General features: G+C 39.0%; 1 protein-coding gene and 2 long non-coding RNA genes across 4 annotated transcripts in view; 2 read left to right on the top strand and 1 right to left on the bottom strand.

Annotated features, from left to right (window-relative positions):
- LOC119870241 overlaps positions 1 to 2,253 on the top strand; it is a 33,566-nt gene extending 31,313 nt beyond the window's left edge. Inside the window, exon 3 of the long non-coding RNA XR_005355545.1 lies at positions 1,907 to 2,253. This is a non-coding gene — a long non-coding RNA (uncharacterized LOC119870241). The remainder of the gene's footprint in view (positions 1 to 1,906) is intronic.
- Positions 1 to 20,563, bottom strand: part of LOC106557902 — a 402,448-nt gene that overhangs the window by 345,895 nt on the left and 35,990 nt on the right. The window lies entirely within an intron of this gene.
- Positions 17,864 to 18,994, top strand: ACTBL2 (actin beta like 2). Of its 2 annotated transcripts, XM_038530641.1 has the most exons (2): positions 17,864 to 17,992; positions 18,119 to 18,994. In XM_038530641.1, exons 1-2 carry the CDS (start codon positions 17,864 to 17,866, stop codon positions 18,992 to 18,994), a joined length of 1,005 nt encoding a protein of 334 aa, XP_038386569.1. The 2 variants fall into 2 exon arrangements, with proteins under 2 accessions (XP_038386569.1, XP_038386568.1); XM_038530640.1 differs by having other exon boundaries at positions 17,864 to 18,994.

Genomic DNA, 20,563 nt, shown 5'->3' with positions numbered 1-20,563 from the left:
CTGCATGGAGCCTGCTTCTCCCTCTGCCTGTGTCTCTGCGCCTCTCTCTCTCTCTCTCTCTCTCTCTCTGTGTGTGTGTGTGTGTGCCTCTCATGAATAAATTTTAAAAATCTTTTTTAATAAAAGTAAAATATATTTAGTTATAAGTAGATATGATTTAACTTACTGCCCTGCCTACAAATTTAAATGGGTAGGAATGCAGGATTCAACCTTCAGAGAGACTTAATACCACATAGTTCCTAGTTCAGTGGTCCTCAACCAGGAGTAATTTTGTTCCCCAGGGGACTTTGGGCAATGTCCGGAAACATCTTTGGCTGTCACAAATGAGGATAGTGGATAGAGATGCTACTGCCATCTGGAAGGTGATGGTGCTAAACACAGAAGCACAGGACAGCCTCCACAACAAAGAATTATCCAGCCCAAAATATCAGTGCCTATGCTGAGAAACCCTGCTCTACATTTATGAATGCAGCTAGAAATACAAAGCCATTATTTTTCCATACAAAAGAGAATATTATTTATTTTCATAATAAATAGCAGACTCACTAGCTCAGACAGCCACACAACTAGCAAGGAATTCAAAAGTACTAGGTAAATTTGAGGGCAAAGACAAGAGGTAGGACTTGCAGCTAGCTGCCCCCTTTAATAGAGGTACTGTGCTACAGTCACTCATCAGCCACTAAAGAATGTTGCTGCCATCTAGGGGATGAAAATAGGATCCTCAAAAGCACCCCACTCCTGGCTCAAAGGACATAAGTTACCAAGCAGGCAGAAACACAGTGCACCCACTTAATTCATTTTCTCCATTTCATGTTTCATGAAAAGCCCATGTTTCAGATAAGGATAATAGGCTTTTGGTGGCTGTTTTTATTCTAATAGTTAATTGGAGGGAAAAGCCGAGAGCCTATCTATGGCCCAAGAACTCTCTGGTAAGACCTGTCTTTGTATTCACCCTTTACTTTGGATCATACATAGCAAGATAATGATAAGTTCTCAGCATCTTAGAAATCAAGGGAATTCCTTTACTTTTAGAGAAAAAATTCTGAAGTTTAAAAAATTTAATCAACTCTAATTAAATGAAAATTAAGAAAAAGAAAAAAAAAGAAAATTAAGAAGAACCAGAGTGTAAACAGTCTCCAGCCAAACACATTGTTACTCACACACACACACACACACACACACACAGTCCATAAAGATAACAGCAGTGAAAGGACTTTTCAAAGAGCTTTGAGAAAAATGGAAAGGAAATTTCACCACCTTCCCTATAGTTTCTGGAGAAGCAGGACCTAAGGGTGGAGGAGTGTGGTGTACCCAGAATTATAAGCTTCCATTTCATTTCTTCCTGTGGTCTGCCCCAAGCTTTACCATGGCTGGATAGGCTGGACCTCATGTTTTTCATGTGCCAGAGATAAAAAGCTTCCAACTCCTTCACCATAAGGATCCCTAAACATCTTAAAACAATGAGAAAACTCATTCTGATCTTTACCACATACCTTTTGAAGAGGTTGTGAACTCTATTTCTGTGTTTTAGACAAAGTGATTGTTTTCTTTTTCTTCCTTTTTTCTTTTTTTTTTTCTTCTTTCTTTTTTTAGATTAGTATATTTTATCCTGACTCACCCCCATCCTCTAAATCCCAGACTAGCTCATAATTCTGGGTAGTTGCATGAAATTAGTTGGCCCTTCCTTCTGATTGTTTCAGTGCAACAGCCCTACCCATCTCTTCACTCTAATTTTGCTGGGGTCCTGCAAATCCTACAGTCCTGAGTTTATTTTATTGAAAGAAAAATCCTTAAGGAAACTTACCATTGTAGCAAGAGGAGATAAACTCATATTATATTAAGACATGATCGCATACTTGGCCAAAAGTTAAGAATTATCTGAAAATCTGTGTCACCTCTTTTGTAGCTCATAGACCATACGGATCCAGAGAGATGGATGGACCAACAGAGATGGACAAGACAAATTTTCCATTAGAGTTCCAGCATTTCTATGTATTTTCTACAGCCCAATTCTCCTTGACAAAGGATTTTGTGCAATATTATTACCTGAGAAAGCTCTTTCTTAGATAAATGCAAGGTGTTATTGAGGGTAGATACTGTTATTAATATTTATGTTGTATTAAATATTAATGTGTTTGGGTTGCATACAAAAGATCATCTATTTACTCATCTCAAAAAGCTATTATGAAAATCAAGTGAAACAAGTCAAAGAAAACACATAACGAATACTATGCATATGTTAATATGACCTTGTTATTGTCAAATACAGTAAAAAACTGAATTGAAACCAACTATATGTCACAGAGTCAATTTTCCTGAAGGGTGACAGCATGTCTCGATGGACAGTGATGCTTATTTCTTCAAAGATCAAATATTCTACACTATCCCTCCTCCCAAAAAAAGGAAACATGATTTGATAAGTACACAGCATAATCCAAAATTGGAATATCCTCCATTCATTTCGTGAAATATCATCCTTGTATCTATCTAATCCAATTCATAAATTTTTTTACCTTGTAGAAAGGACTCTTAAGTAATATCTACCAGAAGCTCTTCTTTATCAATTTATTTATTGTTTGTGTTTTATCTGATGTAGAGGAAATATTAATGGTATACGGATATGTAAGGAAAGCAAGATACAAAATTTTATATATATATATGTATATATATATAACTTTATTTATATATATATAAATAAAGTCCCAACAATGTAGGAGAAATAGGTGAAAATAATCATAGTGATTGTCCCTCGATGGTGAGATTAGGTTTTTCGCTTTAATGAGGGTCCAGTATATTTTAATCTTTTGATTTTTATCAGAGTTATAGATGTATATTTTTAAAGTCATTTAGTTAAAGGATAATAATAAAAGAAAATGGATTTCTCTGCCTCACTTCTTTTTTATCACAAATTTCTTCTCCTCAGAGGCAACTAATATCAATTCTTTTAGATGCTTATTTTGGTTTTTATCTCTTTATTCTTAGGTAACATACTTATATAACGATTTCTTGATGTTATGGATTTAGATACTGTGTCCTTTTATTCCAGAAGAGGAAGACTTAGCTCTCTTGATGCCTCCACACACTCATGAATTTCCTTGTTCCCATCCTCCAGTGTAATTATATCACTCATTATTACGGAATCATTATTCAGTATTTACAGTACTACGACCAACTCACCATCATCCACATCTTCACATGAATACATGCTATGGTTAATAACAGTTTCTCTTCTTTGTCCAAGTAGCCACCTATATATCCATCCCCAAAATCTCCATCAAAAGCATACATCTTTCCTCAGTCCATTCAAGCACATAGAGAATTCTACATGCTTCATCCTTTCTTTTGTAACTCTTCCTGGAACCGTCTTTGCTTCAGTTCTCTCTAGATGTGTTGGTCTCCACGCTCATTTCACACCTATAGTATCTGGAGATTTCTTTGGCTTATCTCCTGAGGTGAGTCTCTTACTTTCTGGGTCCCATGTTTTCCTCATCTTTGGCAATCCTCCGGTTTTCCTTGAGCACATATGCTAGCATTAGCTAAGAAGATGTCAGTGGGAGAAAATTTTGAGGCGTCACATATCTGAGAAGGCTTTTGTTGTTCCCTCTTATTAACTGTGAGATTGTTGGGTATAAAACTCTAGCTTGGATATCATTTTCCCTCATAATTCCCCATTTTGCAATTGAGAAAACTGAAGAGACTGATTCTCATTTCTTTTGATCTGTTGGGTTTTTCTTCCATTTAAGCTTTTAAGACCTTTTCTCTATGCCAGTATTCTAAAATCTGGCAATGTGAGTTGTGACAGGGGTTCTCCCACAAATTTGCAAATTTAACAGTTCAATATAGAAATTTGCATCTTTCAGTTCTGGAAATTTTTATTTCACTTCTTTTATAATATCCTTCTTTCTGTTTTCTTTTTCCTTTTTTTTTTTTTTTTTTTTTTACTTTCTCTAATTTCTATTAGTTAGGTATTGTATCAGCTGGACTAAATCCTTCTTGAAAAATAATCTTTTACTTTTCTACCTTTATCATTTTGTTGCAGTTTCTGGGAGCTTTCCTCAACTTTATCTTCCAATTATGTTATCAAAATCTTTATTTGTACGATCTTGCTTTTTAAGTTCTAAGAGCTCTTTTTGTTTCTCTGAATATTTCTTTTTATTATGTCATTCTGTTCTTGCTTCATAGATGCAATGTCATCTTTTATCTCTCTGAGGATACTATTTATAGTTCTTTTTTTAGGCTTTTCTTCGTTCTGTTTCTTGCATTTTCTCAGCTTCCTTCATATTCCTTTTGCTCCCATTGTCTCTTTGGGGTCTGTCTTTCAGAGTAGAAGCTTTTCTCAGATGGCTGGTGGTCTTGGCCATCACTCACACTTTAAGAGTGGGGGCAATGGGGGCACCTGGGTGGCTCAGTGGTTGAGCATCTGCCTTTGGCTCAGGTCGTGATCCCAGGGTCCTGAGATCAAGTCCCACATCAGGCTCCCCACAAGAAGCCTGCTTCTTCCTCTGCCTCTCTCTGTGTGTCTCTCATGAATAAATGAATAAATTTTTTTTAAAAAATCAAGAAATAAAAAGCAGACAGAAAGTTCTGTGTGCCTGAAGTAATTGACCTTACTGTTGGATGATTTCAGAGATCCCTAACTGATAATATCTGACTCTTTCCTCCTGGGCTCATTTTGCCTTCTCCTCTCTTGCTTAGGTGGTACAAGGCTTGCCAGAGGCATGTTTTTGAAGTGAAATGAGGAAAGGAGACTGAAGATTTCTCTCTGCACGATATAGACTTTTACTTAATCCCTCAGCGGAATCTATTTTGCTACAAGATGGGACTCTACAATACAAATTAACTCATATGCATTTGGCAAATGGAAAATAGACACCAGGGGGAAAAAATATGGAAATTATCTCAGTTTACAAGCAGTATTTCCTTAGCACAGGAGAAGGGAATGCAGAAGAGAATTACAAATTTCAGCAGAAAGAGAAAACAAAATTCAGCAGAAAGAGAAAAGGCTTCCAATCACTTGCTGCTCTGGCAGCAGAAACTTTTTTCCTATGTTTTGAAAATGAAAAACAGGCACCTCTGCCTGTGTGACTCGTGAGTCCCAGGAGGTTGTACTGCCTCTGTGACACCTTAAGGGCAGCCACAGTGACTTAGAACACCACTTTCGTCTGCACTGTGTCCGTTCATAGCTGCCCTGCTCTCGTGTTACCAACATTCCTGCTCAAGGAGTTCTCTGACTTCTGACCAGCCATAACAGGCCCCTGTCACAATACCTTACCTGCCCCCCACAGTAACTGTTTTTATTAATACTGTGTGTAAGTTTTGAGTTCTCTGCCCCAATCCTTTTTTCTTTTTTTTTTTCCTTTTTTCTTTTCTGCATATGACCTTTGTATATGTATTTTTAGGAAGCAAGTTTGAAGACTGAGGATTTTCATTCTGTCTTATGGTAGACAGTTCCCCAAACTGGCCACAGCTTTTCTTCTCTCTGAATCCACACCCCTTTGCAACAAATGTGACTTTGTAGCTCTGTCCATCAAGAGGTAGCACCTATCTCCCCTCTCCTCAAATCTAAACTAAACTTGTAACTTGCCTTGCCCCCACTGAATGCATGGAAGAGACACTACCATTTCCAAGTCTAGGCCTCAAGAGTCCTTGCATGTTTCCACTCATTCTTGGAACCCTGCCCAGCCCAAGTAAAAGGCCTGGGTTTAGCTTGTTGGAAAATAAAAGGCCATCTGGACCACAAATGAGTCAGCCCAGCTTTCCTAGCTCAAGTCCCAGAGATACAAGGCGTGTGGGATGGGCATCTTTGATATATCTGCTCTTGATCCACATTTGTTGCCAATTTTCCTGTTTCTGACCTCAATTTGCCCCCAGCTTTAGAAGGACCTGGGGTCTCAGATTACTGAGCCTTTCTGGGACTCTGCAGTAAGCTCATTATTGCTTCTGGGTCTCCCCTACTCCCAGCTGAGGTTTCTGTTTCCTCAAATCAGCTTAGTTACTACTCCTTCACATTTTTCCTGCTTTCAAAATGTTATCGCTCTGATGTCCTCTCCTACTCTCTTTGCTCTTGTTTTTAGTGAATTTTTATTTCCTTACTGCAAAGTTTAGTGGTATTTAGAGAGAAAGACAAATACATAGTTTAACCTGCCAGAATTAACAAGAAGTCTCCTCACTTCATTTTATAGATGAGGGAATTTAGCTCTAGCCAAGTGGCTTCCAAAGCCACCTGAGAGGTTAGTGAAAAATCTGAAACCATCCAGAGCCCTGGGAGCAGTCCAGTGTTCTTTCCTCTTTTCCATGCTACCTCCACGATTATGTCAGGAAGCCCATTAACAGGAATAAATATTACCCCTTTTTGACATGATTGCAGGTTTCTTCCGTATATCACAAAAGATTTCACAGGGCCATGGTATATTCTAGACGTGATAAATAACACGATAAGCCAATTCAATAAACAATCTGAAGAATACAATAGAAGTATAGTTATAAATATGTAAATATATTTACATATAAATATGTGATCTCTGCTGATGTCCAAACTATTGTTCCCACAGAATTGTGAACTTTGTATTCTCATAAATCATGTGTAAATTCTTAGACACAAATTAGAAAATACTCAGTGTTTTATTTATTTTTTAAAGCTATTCTTTTTTTTAAGATTTTATTTATTTATTTATTCATGAGAGACACAGAGAGAGAGAGAGAGAGAGGCAGAGGGAGAAGCAGGCTCCCTGCAGGGAGCCCGATGTGGGACTTGATCCCAGGACCCCGGGATCACACTCTGAGCCAAAGACAGAAGCTCAATGACTGAGCCACCCAGGCATCCCAAGTGTTTTCAATTCTAACTACCTACACAAATGCCTGTGCTTCTGAAACAAAATTGCACGGTCTATAAAGTGGCCCTTGCTGGACAGGCAAATGACTCTGGAGCCAAGAAGAGAACTTGGTGCTTCAAAACAATGCCAACAACCTTTTCTGACATCCAATGGCCCACAGATCAGTGATAGGTATCTAGTTTTTGCCAGTAATTAACACTGATTATGCAGAAGAGCATGGGTCAGATGTCAGGTCACTTAAGTGAAGCCCACATGGGCTGCCACAATCCCCCCTCCCTTCTTCAAGGGACCATGCTGAACTTTGCCTCACCATTCCAGCAGGCATCAAGCCAACATGGGGTCAAACAGAACCTCTTGTGCCTCCAAACACCAAGAGTAAGAAGCACTGCATGGATCAGTAAGAAACACTCTTGCCTTATTTTTTTCCATGTTTATACACTGTCTAAATCAATGAATTTTAAAAAACAATTCAGCTTCCATCCCTACTCCAAGTGAAACCACTCCTAACTCCTAGGATGACCAACCCATGAGTGGCTTATCAAATTTAAACCACTTAGTATTGGTGTCAGCGTCTTTCATCAATTGTCTACATCCCTTTAGACACCCCTAACTTTCCTTTTCTTAGTGCTAAACATAGATTCCTGCCCCCTACACAGCATTTGTTCAGTCCCCATTAGGATGCTTACCAGAGATGTTCTGCGGACTGCTCTTCACTCTCCTGCTCACGTGACCAGAGCTGAGCAGGCAGCCTAGAGAATCATGGGGAATACAACAATTGTTGCAAATATTCACTGAATTTCTGTTCTTACCACACAGTCTACTAAACACTTTATAGGCATCATTTCATGCCAACCCTAGACAACTTTATGAGGTAGACACAATTATCTGCAGCTCGGACAGGAGGAAGCTTTTGGAAGTTCTAAAATGCACCAGGTTATAGACCTAGCAAGTGGTGCAACAAAGGTAGCTCTTCCAGACTCTAGAACTGTGTTCTCAACCACTCTGTTTTGGTAGTTATTGTAGGACAGTGCAAGGCAGAAAGGTTTAGATTTCATGTGGTAGCAAATTTGGAGCCTAGGAGACTTCAGGAGACATGATTTAAGAGTTTGCTGGCATGGCCTTAAGAAGAGTTTAGAGCAGGAATCCCTGGGTGGCTCAGTGTTTTGGCACCTGCCTTCAGGCCCAGGGCATGATCCTGGAGTTCTGGGATCGAGTCCCACATCAGGCTCCCTGCATGGAGTCTGGTTTTCCCTCTGCCTGTGTCTCTGCCCCTCTCTCTCTGTCTCTCATGAATAAATAAATAAAATCTTTATTAAAATAAAAAGAAGAAGAAGAAGGGTTTAGAGCTAGAAGTGGTAGTCAGCAAAGTACTCTGGAACTTAGCTGACCATGAGTGACCAAGGCCTGAACTTAGGTTTCTCACATTAAACTCTCATGCCTCCAAGGAGCACCCCAATAGAGTAAGGTACGAACAGGGCTACAGCACTGTGGGGACCAAGAAGGAATGAAGAACTCACACCCCTTCCAAGAGAAGGAGCTGCTACTCTGCTGTAGACTGGGAATGAGATGCGTTGTTGCTTATCTTCCTACTATTCAAGCAAATAGGGGTAAAAATGATAAAATGGAAATTATCTCAAAACATCGTCAATAGTACTTGATATCACACCACATTGCATACTTTAAAAAGGAATAAAATGGTTCAGTCAAAAATAAAAATTAGAAAATTGATTTTGAAAATGTTGAGGCTGCTGATATAAACAGAGCACTTTGGAGAAGCTGGTGCATTTAATATTGGATCTGTTAGAACTTATACACGTAATGTGTTGGAATGTTAACATCAATCAAGTATTAGTTTATAAATAAACACTGGAAAAATAAATAAATAAATAAATAAACAAACAAACACTGGTAGTATAAGTCAATAGTCAATGATTAAACAAAGTTGCAAGACCCTGTTACAGGCACTATTAGAGATAAAATGTGAACATAATCTAGAGAGTATAGGGAGATACTAGAGAGTAAGGGAGATAACCATGTACAAAAATAAGACAAAATAGAAAGGAATAAGAACTATAAGGGAGATCTGAGCTAAATGCTATGGCACTTGAGAAATGCAAGAGATGAATTACTTCTGGGGACACTGATGAGCATCTGGATGGAAAGGTATAGGATAGAGAAGGTAGGGAGGACATTCTCACTGGAGTAAGCAATGTCAGCAGGTCCAAGGAACAGGAACAGCAATTAGTCCAGGAGACTAGAGCATAAGGTTCGTGGAGGGAGGGAGGAGAGGATGGTAACTATCAGGCTAGGGAATTAGGTCGGAGCCAGATAATAGCGGGCCTTAAAGTCTATATTAAGTAGTATGGACTTTGTTCTATAATGAATGAGAGTCCTCAAAAGCTTTAGAGGAAGGAGTGACAAGCTCATATGTGAATCATATGCTAATCTTTTCTTTCCACAAATGAATGTTTGATTTGCATAAAATGAACAAAATTCTGCTTTATATCTCTCCCGTTACTCTTTCTTTGGCAAATCTTGACCTTGAGTTAATGTTCCTGAATTCTTTTGCATTGTTTTTGTTCTACACAGTACTTTTATTTTTTTTTTTATTGGTGTTCAATTTACCAACATACAGAATAACCCCCAGTACCCGTCACCCATTCACTCCCACCCCCCGCCCTCCTCCCCTTCTACCACCCCTAGTTCGTTTCCCAGAGTTAGGAGTCTTTATGTTCTGTCTCCCTTTCTGATATTTCTCCACACATTTCTTCTCCCTTCCCTTATATTCCCTTTTCGCTATTATTTATATTCCCCAAATGAATGAGAACATACACTGTTTGTCCTTCTCCGATTGACTTACTTCACTCAGCATAATACCCTCCAGTTCCATCCACGTTGAAGCAAATGGTGGGTATTTGTCATTTCTGTGTCCATCGAAAGATGAGTGGATAAAGAAAATGTGGTTTATGTATACAATGGAATATTGCACAGTACTTTTAATTAAGCCTTTTATCTAAACTAAGGTCTTATTATCTTCTTTCTTTTTTGGTGAGAACTAGAAATACAATCAGTTTTAACCAAGGATAGCAACAACAAAAGAATTCTTCCCTTTTTGTTTTAATCTCAAAGTCTGATATTCCACTAAGTTTGACCCAGATTCCATTTGCAGCTTCCTGTAACAAAAGGAAGCCTTGCTCTGAATGCTTCAACCAATGCTTTTCTTGCGAAAATTCTTAGAGCATCTTTGAGTGCATCATAGTTTCAGAGCAAAGTGATCTAAAGAAGTCAAAATCCATCCATTTCCCTCATAAAGTTAGCCATTCTCCTTTTAAGAAAAAGAAAAAAAAATGCCCAGAATGTGATCATGTCCTTTAAAAACCCAATTCAGCCTCTTTCAACCTATCCTAACCAGAACAGGAGAAAATTTCAGAAACCAGACCTTTGAACTTTTCCTTCAAGGTGGCAACAGAGATAATTTTCCAGAAAATAGAGTTGTAATTCATCATCAAATTCTTCTAATTATTAACTAAAACCCACCCTTCTATAAAGTAAACCCATTCCACCATATCCTATCATTAATAAAACAAAGAAAAACAGAACCTCTCTTCCTGCTCTACCATGTTTTGAACTGAATTCCTTTAGACTAAGTGTGACATTTGGACACTAGCCATATAGTTAAGAAACCCAGTCACATACTATTTTTCCTATCTTCTACATACCAAACCATCTCCCAAATAAGAAGGGACCATACAACACATGTTTCCACTTGTCCTTTTCCCCATCCCACCTCACGTTACCCCTCCTAAATGCATGTTGCTCAGTTTCTCAAAACACATTAACCTCTCAAGTCTACAAGAACATGAATGGAGTAGCTTGGAAGCAGTGCCTACAAGGCTGTGGGGGCCAAGGAGAATAGAGAACTCATACCCCCTCCCAGGCAGGAGCTGCTATGCAGCTGTAGTTTGGGAATGACATCCAATGTTGCTTGATCTTTCTATTTTTTTAAAGAACCAGGAATCCAGAAATCTACTTATTTTACAACTATTCAAAACTAAAACTTCAAAAGCATTTGTAGAACACCTTATAGACCAAGGTAATGCCTGGGTCCCTAGTCTATATGCTCTGCATTACATCAAGGTCTGGCCCCAGTGAATAATTTAGAATCTGCACCAAGTGGTAGGGCCACCTTTTCTATAGCTTCTATCTTCTTCTAGATCATTTTTCTTGTACTTGGTAACATGATAACTAAAGGAAGAGAAACCATCAATTGACAGGTTTTAAGTTCTGATAGTTCAACTGCACTTGCTTTCACCCAGATTTCCTACCTTCTCTATAAGCTCTGTTCCCCTCCTCTCCTGAGCCCCAGCCCAAAGAGTCAGCCTGCCCACTCATCCTTTTTCTGGCCCAGATAACATGAAGTCTTGCTGTCAGCAAAGGAATAACTAAGAAAACTCTCAGGAGGCCCTACTAGTCCCAGATATGGGAAATAATTTCCTAGTTATGTCTCCTGAGATCTCCAGAAAGAGTATTTCCCTTGGCTTAAAAAAAAAAAAAAAAAAAAAAAAAAAAAAAAAAAAAAAAAAAAAAAAAACTACATTGAGTCATATCCTACCAATCAAAAAGTTCTCCCTTGGAAGTGAATTATGCAGCTTCCCAACCTGAATGAGTCTTTTCACTCCACATCACCCACCCTCCATGTACTTGGCCCAGCACAGCACATTTCTATAGTAGCAAGCACTCTTTCAAAGACAGACTAGTTGTATTTCAGTATTTGACAGTCCACAATCCCACTGTGTAGTTATAACTAGACAAGTGCTTGTAGATGATCTTAATGAAAATGCGCAAGAAATCAGATATGATACTTGTGTAGTCACAAAGCAGGTTCACCAGAATGAAGAATAAATAGCAACTACAAGTCAGTGAAAACGTTTTTCATGCTTTGTTTCTTGTGTTTTTATGAAAGACTGGACTCATTAAGTGAGCCTTATGGACTTGTGATCTCTCTAGCTCCAGATCACACTTACATTCATAGTTGTTCCCTGTGATCTTCCCTTCAAGACCTGGCAGGCCCAAAAAAAAAAGACCTGGCAGGCCCTAAGTCCCTCCCACCCAGTGAATCATCTCTGCTCCCAGTGAATTAAGCTTCATTCTAACTCACATTCTTTAAGGTGGTCTGATCACTAAGGCCTTTATTTTGGCCTAATATTTCACTATTCTCAACTTCGGCCACCTCTGCCTCTATATTCTGTACTTCCTGTCTATCTTGGTTGGTTTCTGCTCTTGGCCTGCTTCAGGGACCATTAGAGAATACACACATTAAACCCTCATGCCTACAAGGCTCACCATGCTCCCTTAACCAGAGTCCTTGCCATACTATCTACTGTTCATGCTTCACATGTCATACTCAAATCTGGATGTTTAGCGACAATGCCATTTGGGGTCTGAAAACTGATACCAAAAGTTCCACTTCCCACATGGCTGCAATCCAAAGGATGCATTTTCTTTTATTTAGTTTTTGCTTTTTAATAGCCCATCACCCATACTAGTATCCCCTCCTAAAATCATTCTCATACTTTTTTCTTATTTTAGGTAAGATTCACCTCTTTACTTGTAAATGGCTTTCTTTCTCAGTCCAGACATGCACTTACCACTCTTTTTCCCCCCCATTTAGAGAGTACAATGTCCTGATATTCATATTATTAACATGGAAAAACCTGGTAAAGTTTTGAAGAATTTTATTCAGTTTTCTTTTTTTGACTTCAAAATACAGTCTGGGGATCCCTGGGTGGCGCAGCGGTTTGGCGCCTGCCTTTGGCCCAGGGCGCGATCCTGGAGACCGGGGATCGAATCCCACATCGGGCTCCCAGTGCATGGAGCCTGCTTCTCCCTCTGCCTGTGTCTCTGCCTCTCTCTCTCTGTGACTATCATAAAACATAAAATAAAAATAAAAAATTTAAAAAAAAAAAAAAAAAAACAAAATACAGTCTGGTCTCCACTCTAAGATGGTGTTTGGACATTTAAGGTGATGTTTCCCAATACAGAATACAAAGACTTCACAGACACAATCCCAACTGGCTTCCTCTCTCACTGGGGGCACCCACATGCCCTGCACTCTTTCTTGTAGCCTATTGTCAGGTGCAGCCCATGCTCTATAACCTATCTGTTTGGGTTCAAATCCTGATACTGCCACTATCATTGTGTATCTTTGACTGGTTTGCTCATTAAGCTTCAGTTTAATCCTTCTAAGATGGGGATCATAATCCTAGATTCCTTGCAAGGATGACTAAAGAACTGGTGTGTGCAAGTAGAACATTCAGCATTGTGACTGGCAAACATTAAGTCACCAGTAATCACAGTTTTGTTGTTTTTAGGAGGGGGAAGTACAGAGAGACAGAGAGAGAGAGAGAATCCCAAGCAAGCTCCATGCTTGGACCCCAACATGGAAGATCTCACAACACTGAGATCATGACCTGAGCTGAAACCAAGATCTGGACGCTCAAGTGACTAAGCAACCCAGGTGCCCCAGTAATCCCAGTTTTTGTTGCTACTCTCTCCACTTTTCAGGGTCAGAAAACAACCTAGAGTTTGTCTCAGTCTTAGGTGATATGTACTTCACATCAGCGATGACTAAGCTATTGTGAATACTGATGCTTCCAACTGTGTGACCTTCATCCTCAGCTTCTTCTCCCCTTTCCTTGAAGTCAAGACATCTCCAGAGATTCATCCACTACACACAGGAACCTGTTCCTCTTCTTAACAAATTTTTTATAAGTCAATCAAACTAGCCAAAGTCGAACTACAAACTAGGAGGTACTGCCATAAAATCCAAATCAATAAAATCCAATGTCTTTTAAACATCAGTGCAGAGCCCTCTCACCTTGGGGAGTAGAATTTGGTCTTATTCACAAAAAGTAGGCTAGCATGGGTTGAGGGCTGGGGAGCTGTGGTCAGCTATATCACAAGAACAATTCCTGCATTCAGATTATCCTTCCAAGTGCATCCTGGAACTTGCCAATATGTCTCTCAGCAAAGCTATTTCTTTCTCCTTCATGCCCACACCTGCCTTAAAAAAATAAGTAAGTCAAGTTTTATTTGGGGAAGAGATTGTTGTATTTTTAAATTTTTCATATTTTTACAAAGTTCAGTACAAAGTTCAATGTATTAAAACAAACAGGAAATCACTACAAACTATTACAGTAACTATTATGAGTGGATTTATTTTAAGAGATTAATGAAACCATATGTTGGAGACTTCTCTGAATGAACATTTATAGTTCCTAAGATATGATTAAGTCATTTCATCAATATTAAGTATAAATAAAATAGCATTTAACCATAAAATAAATGAATTTTTTAACTTGGAAAACGTGGTCAGCTATGCCTACCAACAAATAGATCAGTGTGTGTAATTAAAAAATCTTACAACCTACCCATCCATGTACTTGTTTATTAAGCAAGTATCAAATCTCCACTAAGAACACAAATGAAGGAGATTCTCAGAGCAATCTACACAGTGGGAGAGGCAGACAAAAGTTACAATGCTACAAAGGAGTGTGGGGCACAAGGAGAGAATCAAATAAAAACCAAGGAAGAAGGTAGCTGACCTCAATGTTCTAAAATGGATCCCCAGGGTGGTAGCAGAAAGAGACTTCATTAACACTCTCAATCTCAGCAGTATGGTTAAGAGATGAGAGTCAGGGGACAGGAGATAATCATTAAGACATGGCCTCTATGGGCACAACTGTGAGGAGCCCCTAGTCATATCTTCTGTGCCCAGAGGGAAAGTTACTTCCAATTCTAGAATTCTCCTCCCTTCTCCATGCCTGTTAAGATTCAGATTCCTGTTCCAAAACCTTGCTGACCCTTGTAGAAATACCTAGTTCCAAGTACATTCTAGATTTTCTGATTTTGTCCAAGTTGATAGTGTTTATGCTGCAATGTCCCCTGCCCCCCATTGGCCGCTGGCAACTTCATGCCCATCCTCAATCTGAGGGTACTCTTCTCTGGCCCCAGGTTCAAGGGCTCTCCCTCTGCCTTCATATAGTCTGTGCTCCTTCTCTGTATACATCAACCACATTGTGCTCTGTTACCTGTGAATTTGGGAATGATACTCAAAACTTTTAACAACTGGTGCAGCATAGGCAGTGTCCATCAGAATGCAAGCTGGCTGCTTCATGCACAGCAATCAAGGTTAGTCTACTCAGATGTGGCTTTTACCCACAAGGCACTAAACTCTATGAAAATAAGGGCAAGCTTTTATTCACCAATATATCACCAGTGCCCCGCAGGTTTAGTAAAGATTTGTGGATTGAATAAATCTAAGATTACTTGGAAAAGAAAAGATCATGAGATGCTTGTGATGAGGAGTAGGGCACAGCTTCAAATCACCTCAGCTTGTTATCCTTACATATAACACTCATGGTCATGCCTTACTCAGGGCTTGTATATCTGTATAATAGTCAAACTAGGCAAAAGTGAAAGAAAATGATATTTTCGGCTTCCAAAAGTTCGTCATAAAGGCCCCCGTAGATTTTAAGTGTAGGTAACTAGCTTAGCATCCATAAACTCCAGTCAGTTATAAAACCAATTACCTTTGGGAAGAGCCCCCCACCCCACCCCAGAGCCCAATAGTTGTAAATCCATCTCCTACATCTCATTCATTTGATTTCTTACTACTTTTCAAAATTTTAAGCAGTCCAACAGATGACATTTTTATATGACTGTTGAATTATAACAGATCCTCTGGTATTACAAGGGGTTAAGTAAAAGAACTTAAGCTTAGTTTAAGAATACATAATTGATGAAAAATTCTCCTGGTACACCAAAATTAAAACAGACATTAGAAGGTCTTCTAGAAAAATCATACATCAGTCTCATTCTCAAGGCATCAATTATGCTGTGTGGTCTCATTGCCAAACAATTCTCAACTCAAAGACAATTCTAAGGAGAGAACTATAGTAAATTCAGAATCTAAGGGCTGCATTGGTGCCATATGGGCTTCTCTACTGACATGGCTTTATTTTGTATTCCAGATTGGAGAGTCATAAATGGTGGCTGGTTCTAAATGCAATGTGTTTTCTTTTCAGTTCTGAAGAATGTGCATGCAGTTCGCTACAGCTTTAAAAAAAAAAAAAGGCATTTCCTATAGCCATAAAACATTATTTTAATCAAAAGCTTGCTTGTGCTACATGAAAAGGAAGTACACAAAACCATCCAGTGTGAAGGTTGGAGGGTGAGTTCTTTAATTTTGTTGAAGGAAGGAATTGATTTTGCAGTTACAGAAGAAATTAAGGGATAGAACAATCCTGGTCAGAAGAAAAGCAAAACTGGATTTTGTAGTATAACACATTCTACCATAACCAATTGTCAGCAGGAAGGTTCTGAAGGCACATTGTAGGAAAAGCACCAGGAAAACACAGAGAAAAGTAATACCATAATTCTACTTCATGCTGTGTACAAAGAAGAGGAAGGGACACTCACAGTCCAGTGTTGATTCTCCAAGAGTCTCATGATCAGAGACACCAGCTAGTTCTCATGGCCTTGAACTAGAAGATACACCTCCAACAAATCCTGAAGGACTGCTGCTCCTTCTTTCAAAGTGACAACTAATTAATTAATTGCTCAGAATGAAGGTGATTTTGGAGAACTCAAGTGTGGGCATGAAATACGGCTTCACTTAAGAAGAGCTGACAGGGAGATTATATCCTGTTTACATAGCACAATGGGAGCAAAGTAATGAACTTTCATAATCACGGTTTCTCTGTAACACATTACTAAGGTCCTACAGTATATCATGGTACATGTTTTATTAGATCACCTACATTTCTATACTGAAAATAAAATCCAAACAAACTACTGCTCTGAAATGATCAGGGTGTAATACTCTATATCCTAAAACCAAAGGAAAAGGAAAGCTAACACTATTCCAAGTACGTACGTTTTTATAACTATAGAGGCATGATGTTATAATACAGTACATGAATCTTGAAGATCAAAATGTTTTAAAGATCAGCTCAAATATATAATTTTAAAATTTATCTTATCACTTAATTATGTTTATTTTTGACCTAAAGAGTTATTATAAATGAATAAAATTTTTATAATCTGCATTTTATCTAACAAATCATGTAACACAATTAATCATTGAGCCTCTATGCAGTCAACATGGACCCAATAACCCTGAACAGTGCCTGGGCATAGTAAGTGCTTAATATAATTTGGCTGTTAGACATTTATATCAAGAAAGAAAATCTGAAGTGGTTTACTTTATTGATCATTTTATGCTTTTAGTTGTTGTCTAATGGATTAGAAGTCTATTAAATAGCCCTAAGTTTTGCACAACACAAATGTATGGTAAGTACAGCTGTCGGGCCACCCTTGGCCGTTCATTATCTTCATCCATTAAAACAATTTCAATCATGATAACATCCTGTGGGATTAGGATCTCAATGGGAAAGAAAATCTTGAAAAAGTAAAATATTCGGCATTGGGCTCCTCATGAGAACAATATATTAAGAATGAAAAGTTAAAGCTAGTGTGGAGAAGATGAATCCAGAGGGTAAAGTGAGGAGGGAGCGGTCCTCCCAGCAGTGTTACTCCTACCTCTCACTAGCATTCTTTCATCTTGCTCTTACATCCCCCACTGCATCATCATCGTTATCTAGAGACTGAGCCAAAGCATGCTGACAACCATGTGTGGGTTGCCTAATTACAGTAACCTCAGATTTGGCTACTTTTGGTAGCCAATTTTCTCTTTATGAAGGAAGGTCTACTAATGATTTGTATAATCATCATCATCATTATTAATACCTCAAAGGCAACCTCACCCAGAAATGATGGGAACTGGTGGGACAGGACATGGGTGGGGCCAGTGTGTACCTTTAAATACTTGTCATCACAGCACAGGATTTCCTCTCTGAAAGCAGTTCCAGAGTGTCTCAATCTGTTCCTTCTCTCACTTGACACTGTAGTCTGCTATTTACTCTATATTTAACTTTTGTTCACCTGCCTGGAAGATTCCAGCCAGCGCCATGACCGATGATGAGCTATCTGCCTTGGTGGTAGATAATGGGTCAGGAATGTGCAAGGCAGGCTTTGGTGGTGATGATGCCCCCCGGGCTGTGTTCCCATCCATGGTAGGGCGTCCCCGGCATCAGGGGGTCATGGTCGGCATGGGCCAGAAAGACTGCTATGTGGGGGATGAAGCTCAGAGCAAGAGAGGCATCCTGACTCTGAAGTATCCCATTGAGCATGGAGTGGTCACCAACTGGGATGACATGGAGAAGATCTGGCACCACACTTTCTACAACGAGCTCCGTGTGGCACCAGATGAGCATCCCATCCTTCTCACCGAGGCACCCCTCAACCCCAAGATCAACCGGGAAAAGATGACTCAGATCATGTTTGAGGCCTTCAATACACCGGCCATGTATGTGGCTATCCAGGCCGTGCTGTCCCTCTATGCCTCTGGGAGGACCACAGGTATCGTGATGGATTCTGGGGATGGGGTTACTCACACTGTGCCCATCTATGAAGGTTACGCCCTGCCTCATGCCATTCTACGTCTGGACCTGGCTGGCAGAGACCTGACCGACTACCTCATGAAGATTCTGACAGAACGAGGCTACAACTTCACCACCACAGCTGAGCGGGAAATTGTTCGTGATGTCAAAGAGAAGCTGTGCTACGTGGCCCTGGACTTTGAGCAAGAGATGGGCAGTGCTGCTGCATCCTCTTCACTTGAAAGGAGCTACGAGCTTCCAGATGGGCAAGTGATCACCCTTGGGAATGAACGCTTTCGATGCCCTGAATCCATTTTTCAGCCTTCCTTTTTGGGCATTGAGTCCAGTGGGATCCATGAGACGACTTTCAACTCTATCATGAAGTGTGATGTGGATATTCGCAAGGATCTATATGCCAACATCGTGTTGTCTGGAGGCAGCACTATGTACCCTGGCATTGCTGACAGGATGCAGAAGGAAATCATGACTTTGGCACCTAGCACCATGAAAATCAAGATCATAGCTCCCCCAGAGAGGAAGTATTCCGTTTGGATTGGGGGCTCTATTCTGGCCAGCCTGTCTACATTCCAGCAGATGTGGATCAGTAAGCAGGAATACGATGAGGCTGGTCCTCCCATAGTTCATAGAAAATGTTTCTGACTGGTCTTCGTGCTAATGGGTTTACATCTTTTCCTTCTCTAGGTCATAGTAATGGTACTGCTTTTATCCACTTTCCATTGAGTCAAGGTAAATACTCTGCTCTTGCTAGTATAGAGCCAGCAAACTGATCTCCATTAGAGTACTCTGGGCTCCTGCCCAGCTAACCACATCTTGACCTTTATCAACTCAAGGAGAGTTGATTCTATTTTCTTCACTATAAGGTTCAAAGAAATGTTGTCCTGCTTAAATGAAAATGAGTGACAAGGAGTAAAATCCTAAGAAATGTCCTTTCAGAATGAGTAACTAGCATTTCCAAGCCTTAAAAACTAGTTCATGCTTTAAATATTTAACAATATGCCATGTAACCCTATAGAAATGTGTATGTTAGCAATAAGTCTTATTAGTTAGTATTTTTGTTTTGTCTTTCTCCTTTGTATAAAGATAACTAATTATATGGGTCAATAATATCCATATATACATAAGCACCAAGGAAATAAAATATTCTATCTTAAAAGACACTGATAAATCTGGCTGTCTAAACAGCTAACAGAAATTTCTCAACTCCCCAACAGTCACTGTTTTAGTAGCTACATATTTTAGTTGTTTCCTTTATTAAATAAGCATGATGAAACAGCCAATATTCCATTAATGTTGTTTATAAATGAATTAAATTTTCTGCTCAGAGTGGAGTTCTGCTGGTCTAATTAATGTCTAATTTAATGTCTAATTTACTGAATTTCATTCTATTTGTAAAATAGCAAAACGACAGATAATGCTTAACTTTTTAAAAATAGAAATGTTGGGGCACCTGGGTGGCTCAGTCAGTTAAGTTCGACTTTTGATTTCAGCTCAGAGTGGTGAGATCAAGCCCCAAGTCGGGCTTCTCACTTAGAACTGAATCTGCTGGAGATTCTCTCTCTCTCCCTCTCCATCTACTCCTCCCCCTACTCACATGCACTCATGCTCTCTCTTTCTAAACAGATAAATAAAATCTTTAAAATAAATAAATAAAAACAAAATAGAAATGTAATATTAAAGTAATGTCATCATGCTAATCATGCTATGTGATAAAGATCATTTTATTTCTATTTATTAGCATAACACATCTTGAATAATTTCTGTAGTCCATAATTTCAGATATTTCACTAATCAAGGATTTCACCATGGAAAAACATAGCTACAGCTTCTTAGCAAATTATAAATTCTAACACCAACATAATAATTCCAATTTTATTCTTGGAAAGATTAGAATAATTCTGCTTTATTATGTCTGGTATTATAAATAGTTCTTCATTTGGAGTGTCTCTAAGATATTGACATCTCAGAAAATGCTAGTGTATCTCTTCCTACAATCTCTGAAAATTTTTAATGAACCCAATGATAATCTTCAACCAACTTTAAGGACCACTATATTTATTTCAATCTACTCTGCCTTCTAATTATCTGAATATTAGAGTTATTTGTATCTTTCAGGGTTTTTTTTTCCAAAAAAATTAAAATAATTTGGGGCACTGCTTTGTAAGGCATCATCACATTCTCAGGAAGGAGTAATTTCTTCTTTTTTCCTTT

Source organism: Canis lupus, chromosome 2 (assembly GCF_011100685.1).
Source record: "Canis lupus familiaris isolate Mischka breed German Shepherd chromosome 2, alternate assembly UU_Cfam_GSD_1.0, whole genome shotgun sequence".
Taxonomy (NCBI): domain Eukaryota; kingdom Metazoa; phylum Chordata; class Mammalia; order Carnivora; family Canidae; genus Canis; species Canis lupus.
This window is presented reverse-complemented; position numbering and strand designations above follow the sequence as displayed.